The following is a 6,629-nucleotide window of genomic DNA, read 5'->3' as shown; positions in this document are numbered from 1 at the left end:
AATGTAAAGATGGATATTATATAAATGGGAAACGTTGTGGTGTTTGTTCTTATTCATGTTCGACATGTGACGGACCCAATGCTGACAATTGTTTGTCATGCAAAGTGGGTAAATATCTCGTTGGTAAAACTTGTGAAAATTGTGATGAAAATTGTGAGTCAACTGAATTTTGTAGCTCTCAAAATGGGTGCACCAAATGTAAAGTTGGGTATTACCCAGATAATAAAAAATGTTTCCAATGTAGCACAATTCGAAACTGTCTCGAGTGCAGCCAAACTGAAAAGAAGTGTACAAAATGTATGACAGAATTCGAATACAAAAATGGGTTATGTCAATGCAAAGATTCGATGTACCAAGTTTCTGAGACAAAATGTGATTTCTGTTTTAATAAGATAAGCAATTGTCAGTCTTGTGAATCTACAACTGGATTTGATGAAAAGTGTGATTATTGTTTTGCTCCAACTGTTCTCACACTAAAAAACACCTGTGTTTTATGTGAACAAAAACGTTATTATCAAGGTGGTGAATGTGTCAGGAATGATGACGGATGTTCAAATCAAATAATGAGAAGAGATTGTTTGAAATGCGAAAAAGACAATTACTTACTAAAAGGGATTTGTATTAAAAAGGTGGAAATTCCTTCACAAAAATGCATGAAAGAGTCTTTAAAAACATGTGAAGATTGTGGTGTTGGTATCACTACAAATGGTAGTTGTGTGCCATTGCCTCCAGGTGTAAAATATTATATAAATGATACCACTCTTGAGTGTACTGATAATTTTGAAAATTACGAAAACGAGTGTGTAGCAATAGAATCTATTGGAACTAAATTCAGAAATGGGAAGTATTATTTATGTGGAGAAAGACAACGACTTAATAATGAAAATACGTGTGCTGCTTGTCAAGATAATTCATTACAATGTTCATTTTCTGAAAACAAAGAAAGGATACTGAAATGCAATGAAAAATATTCGATTGATTATTTTAATGAGACTTGCTTCATTGATGTAAATTGTAAACAATTGATAAATGGTGTTTGTGTAAAATGCGAAGGACCGATTTCAAAAAACAGATGCTCGAAATGTGAATCGATTGAATATTGTAAAGTGATGGAACGGGATTGTAAATGTGATGTATGTGACAAGGACAAACTTCTAACCAAAAATAGTTGTATTCCAAAAGATAATAAAAATTGTAAAATTTCAAATGGACGTGGTTGCACAAAATGTGAAAATAGGTATTTTCGAAGTGGTTCGCCTGAGACATTTTGCAAGAAAGAAAACGAAACAATATTATATGCCAAACATGACACAGATGAAAATTACACAATTATGGAGTGTATGAATGGGTACTACTTATCTGGCGAAAATACATGTAAAGTTATGCCAAAAAATATTTCACCCATTTTGATGTCAAATTTATATAATTTTAAAGAAAAGGGATACCAAGTTAAGTATCTACATGAAGAAGATCATTGCGAAACAAAAAATCAAAAGGGGTGCTTGGAGTGCAGTTACGGCTATTTCCTTAAAAATTATAAGTGTCTTAGTTGTCCTCAAAATTGCACAACTTGCTACAGTGAAACGATCTGTCTGTCATGTATAAAAAACAATTATTTGACCAAAAAGGATGTCTGTGAAGATTCTGCTAAGCTTGGATCAAAATGTGACATTCCGATACCCGGGTATATTGGTTGTGCTATTTGTAAGGATGGATTTTTTAAATTGCGATTGGACTGTGAATTCTGTGACAAGTCGTGTAAGCAATGCCACAACAACCATACGTGCATTTCTTGTGCTGATAATTATTACAGCATCCCAACTGAATCATCATTATGTCAACCCTATTCATCTCTTCTTCATTGCGCAGAAAAGACACAACTTGGATGTGCTGTATGTGATGATGGTTATTACCTGAGAACAGTTGTTCCAAGATGCACAAAATGTCCACAAGGATGCTCGTTATGTTCTTCGAATGACACGTGTCAGGCGTGTAAAGATGATTATGTTTTAATCAATGAAAAATGCAACAATATTTTTGAAATTAGTTTCTGTAAAGCTGCCAAAAACTCGGTTTGTACTTCATGTGAAGGTCTTAGAAAGCCGAATGAAATTGGTACCAGGTGTATTGAAATCAACAAGGCGTTATTTATCTCACTCTTGACGATAGGATTGGTCATTTTTGTCTCAATAATAATTGCGATCATTGGACTTGTAATTGCCTTTATTATGTTTAAAAGAAAAGAAAAGAAAAAAATGAAGAACATCTGTATTTTCGATATGGATGAATCCAATGTCAATTTCACTAACTTAAGCAAAAAGGTTTCAACTAATAAGCCTGTTTTGCATTTTGAAAATCAGTACAGTGGAGGAAAAATTGAGGTTGGCAATGAGTCAAAAGAGCTTATTTGTATAGGTAACATGACGCGTCATCGAATTAAAATCCAAATGAAAGTGAAAGAAAATACAGAAAAGTATACTCTTAAAATTGTCCCTCAAGTAATATCTCTGAAACGTGGAGAAGCTTGTGAATTTGAAGTCTTTTTACTACCAAATTACACATGTAACATTGAAGACAAAATTGCATGTGTTTGTTTGGATTTCCGTGAAGGAAAAGAGGAGGTCAATTTTATCAAATTGATGGCCTCAACTGAATCTTCATGTCGACTTGATTATGATGAATTGGATATTCAGAAGAAACTTGGGGAAGGATCCTTTGGTATTGTTTTCAAAGGTACTTACAGAGGGAACGATGTGGCAATTAAGAAGATGAAAGCGATGGATGTTGACCAAGTCCACAAATTGGATGAATTTGAAAAGGAAGTTGCGATGTTAGAGAAGTTCAAGTGTGAATATATCGTTCATTTTTATGGAGCTTGTTTCATACCAGGGAGAGTATGTATGGTTACTGAATTCGCGCCATTTGGTTCTTTACAAGATGTTATCAGCAAGAAATCAAATAAAGAGTTGGAACAATACGAGAAGGTCAAAATCATGATAGATGCAGCAAGAGGTATATTATATTTACACTCCAATGGCATTTTGCATAGAGATATCAAACCAGACAACATATTGGTATTTTCACTCAACTTTAATGCAAATTTCCCATCAAAACTGACTGACTTTGGCTCATCAAGAAATATTAATATGATGATGACTAATATGACATTTACGAAAGGTATTGGAACACCAACATATATGGCACCTGAGATTTTGAAACTTGAAAAGTACACCATGTCAAGTGATATCTTCTCTTTTGGAATAACGATGTACGAGTGCTTTGGGTGGTGTGAGGCTTATCCAAAAAACACATTCAAGTTTCCATGGAAAATAGCCGAGTTTGTAACAACAGGAGAACGACTGCCCATCAAAGATAATATGAGTCAAGAAATGTATGAAATCATTACAAAATGTTGGGAACAAAAATCGCTGGATAGAATCGAGTGTGGAGAGGTTGTTGAAATGTTGGTAAATCTTCAACGTAATTCGTGATTATTTTCATTGGATTTTTGATGTTTCTAACAAAGTTAATTAAATAAAATAATATAATAAATATTACTATTTATTATAATATTATACTTCCTAATACTATTAATATAAACTAAATGAATAACAAAAACAGGTTATTATTCATACTTTTCAATTTGAACGGGTTCAGAGAAGCACAAATTATCAGTTTGGATAGAACTAGGCAACTTAATACTTTTCAACTCGACGCACTCTCCAAAACAGCCATTACCAATTGACTCCACTCCTTGTGGAATACTAATAGAAGTCAATTTGATGCATTTATAGAAACAATTTTCCCCAATCTTTTTAACGTTCTTTGGGATAACAAGACTCTCAAGCTCAACACAACTAGCAAAGCAATCCTTCCCAATCTCTTTTGTCTCCTCTTTAAGTACAACAACTTTTAAAGAAGAACACTCTGCAAATGTTGAGTCCTCTATTATGAAACAATACTTCGGCAAATCTACTTTGGTAAGAGCAGTACATCCTCTAAAGGAATATCCACCCAACTTAGTGAGAGAGTTTGGCAAGACAACCTCTCGAAGAGCTTCGCATCCTCTAAAGCAAGAAACACCAACTTCCTTAATAGAGTGTGAGATAGTGACGGCAGTGAGTGCAGCACAATCCCAAAACGAGCCGTATCTTATTGAAGTGACACGTGTGGGGATGTCTATTTTTGTGAGCCATTTGTACCCACCGTAACACAAATTTCCAATAGAATTGGTAGACTTAGGAAGTTGTGAACCATACTGTTGTCTATCTTCTTTGGTGTAAATAATGTCTGTATACACAGCATCAGGGAGGTCTTTAGTGGTCTTGAAAGAGACTTCGTAGTTGACAACAATTCGATTGAAAGTGTGAGTCTTTGGTGTAGATTCTGGGACGTTGTAATTACCAAAAGTGTTGTCTTGTGGAGTGTACAAATGTAAATCCTTCAAGTTAGTGAAGTAATGAATTGTTTTCTCTGTGAGAGGGACGGGGTTGGAAGTCAACTGACCCATCACATGACGGAACTTTTTACAGACAAGAGAAAGAGTACAAAGATCCTCAATAGTCTTGAAATGTCTGCACACAGCGCATAGATTTGCAGTAGAAAGAGCCATTAGATATTAAATAGAAAAGTGTCATTTTAGAGTTTAATTAATAGTGTCGGCCACTTTCTCGAACTTAAAAAGAAGCCATCGAATTTGTGAAAACAAAAAAGAAGTGTTGAGAAGTCACACAAAACAAAAAGAGTGTGTAAAAATCACTTATAGACGATTGAAGTGGTTTAGAAAGTGTTGTTTGTAAATCAAAGCATTTTCTTAAAAAGTTTTAGTGTTGTGTATCAAAACAGTACACTTGCAATATACCATAACTATTAATAAAAATACAATACATTTACTATACCATTTATTGAATAAATATATACTTTTTATCAAACGAATACTTGAATACAATGGTTTAACATATTACAATGTTTTTAGTGAATGAATTGATGATATTATTGATTAGTATTATGTATTTGATGAGATGAAAAGATTTGTGGACACTTTCACATACAACTTGATGTGAAGTTTTAATAAATTGGTTGATGGAGCTTAATTGAAATTGTTATGAAACTGTTTAAGAACTGTTAGACTGTTGTTAAAAAGTTAAGAATATTAAATATGATATTAAAATTTAATAATAAGAACTATTGATGAGAATTGGCGTTTCCTTATTCAATCTTTAAATAAAGATACAACAAAATTACTTGAACAACATGTCGTCAAGAGCTGTTTTCATATTGATACGATTCTCTGGTATTACAACGACCATTTTCTTTACAAGTGCTTTGGCCACTTCATCAAAATCTGGCATATCCCATTTCACATAAGCGTCTCTGTCAAACACACTGAAGAGTGGCAACCCACTAAACACCTCCAACTCCCCTGGAAAAGCCGAGTTCATCAGAGTTGTAATCTTTTTAGCAGAGTTTGCTGCAAACAGTGGAATTGTCCCAAAGAGTTCAGGGATAACACACCCGACACTCCACACATCTATTTCTGCTCCATACTTTGTTTGCCCAAATATCAGTTCAGGTGGTCGGTACCAAAGGGTGATGACTTCATTACATTGTGATCGATTTGGTATTGCGTTCTCCTTTGCGAGTCCAAAGTCACAGAGTTTGACTTCACACTTTTTAGTGATGAGAATGTTGTGTGGTTTGATATCTCTGTGGATAATACCCTTCTCGTGTAAGTATCCAACTGCAAGCAAAAGTTGATGTGTCATTTTAATTGCCATTTGTCTCGATAAGACTTTTTCCTTCAGGAACGCTCGCAAATCCGCAGTACAGAACTCGAGAATGACATATAACGCATCATTTACTATAACATCTAACACTTTTACTATATTCTCGTGGTTGATTGTCCGTAACAAACTTAACTCTCGCACAGCAGAGGCACTCATCCCACTCTCACCTATCCTCATCTGTTTGATTGCTACAACACTGTTGTCCGAGAGACGAATCGCTTTGTAAACAACACCATATGACCCTTCTCCAATGACCGCGATAGTTTTGTACATGTTTGCAATGAGCATTGTGACTATTGTATTACCAGTCTATCTCTTTTTATTCCCTTTGATTCATTCACTTTCTTGATTCGTCCATTTGTTGCGCGTATTAACAAACTTAAATCAATCGATTAGTTATTAAAATTTAATCATTAATGAACTATATTTTCCAGTATAATACTCCTTTTGCTTGACAAAATGAATTATGTGTGAGATTTGAGAAAATTTGCGCAAGAAAAGATATGGGGTGTACTTTTGAACCACAAATCAATAGAAATTAAACCTCTCAATTAAACACACAATGACATCATTCTACACCAACCAATTCTTTTGGCTTCTCAGTGGATAGACTTTCAACGGGGTGAGTCTCGACCTTTGGAAGACTTTCAATGACTTCTTTGTTCTTTTCGGAGTTGTTGTCGATGGGATGAGTCTCCTCATGAACTTCCTTTTCAATCTCCGCAAGTTCGTCGTCGACGTTCAAATCATTCTCTTTGTACATCGCTTCAAAGAGGGTGTCGATCTCCTTCAATTTTTGTTGGTTTTCTTTCCTCACCCCAACTATCTCTTCAACGCGTTCAA

The 6,629-nt window shown here is 34.6% G+C and overlaps 4 protein-coding genes across 4 annotated transcripts; 1 reads left to right on the top strand and 3 right to left on the bottom strand.

The window, feature by feature from the left end:
- Positions 1–11: 11 nt before the first annotated feature.
- Positions 12–3,491, top strand: EIN_213130 (protein kinase domain containing protein; the record flags this gene model as incomplete). Its single annotated transcript, XM_004183381.1, has 1 exon — positions 12–3,491. A coding segment is annotated over one exon (3,480 nt), but the record flags the coding sequence as incomplete, so codon positions are not given.
- A 134-nt stretch (positions 3,492–3,625) lies between these two features.
- Positions 3,626–4,612, bottom strand: EIN_213120 (hypothetical protein; the record flags this gene model as incomplete). The annotated part of the gene is made up of 1 exon (XM_004183380.1): positions 3,626–4,612. One exon carries the CDS (start codon positions 4,610–4,612, stop codon positions 3,626–3,628), a length of 987 nt encoding a protein of 328 aa, XP_004183428.1.
- A 628-nt stretch (positions 4,613–5,240) lies between these two features.
- On the bottom strand, positions 5,241–6,074 carry EIN_213110 (cyclin-dependent kinase A-1, putative; the record flags this gene model as incomplete). Its single annotated transcript, XM_004183379.1, has 1 exon — positions 5,241–6,074. One exon carries the CDS (start codon positions 6,072–6,074, stop codon positions 5,241–5,243), a length of 834 nt encoding a protein of 277 aa, XP_004183427.1.
- Positions 6,075–6,354: 280 nt separating this feature from the next.
- EIN_213100 (hypothetical protein) lies at positions 6,355–6,612 on the bottom strand (the record flags this gene model as incomplete). The annotated part of the gene is made up of 1 exon (XM_004183378.1): positions 6,355–6,612. A coding segment is annotated over one exon (258 nt), but the record flags the coding sequence as incomplete, so codon positions are not given.
- Between the last annotated feature and the right edge of the window lie 17 nt (positions 6,613–6,629).

The sequence above is a fragment of the Entamoeba invadens genome, assembly GCF_000330505.1.
Source record: "Entamoeba invadens IP1 unplaced genomic scaffold scaff_1105074726547, whole genome shotgun sequence".
Taxonomy (NCBI): Eukaryota; Evosea; order Mastigamoebida; family Endamoebidae; genus Entamoeba; species Entamoeba invadens.
Note: the sequence above shows the minus strand (reverse complement) of the source record. Positions and strands in the feature narration are given on the sequence as shown.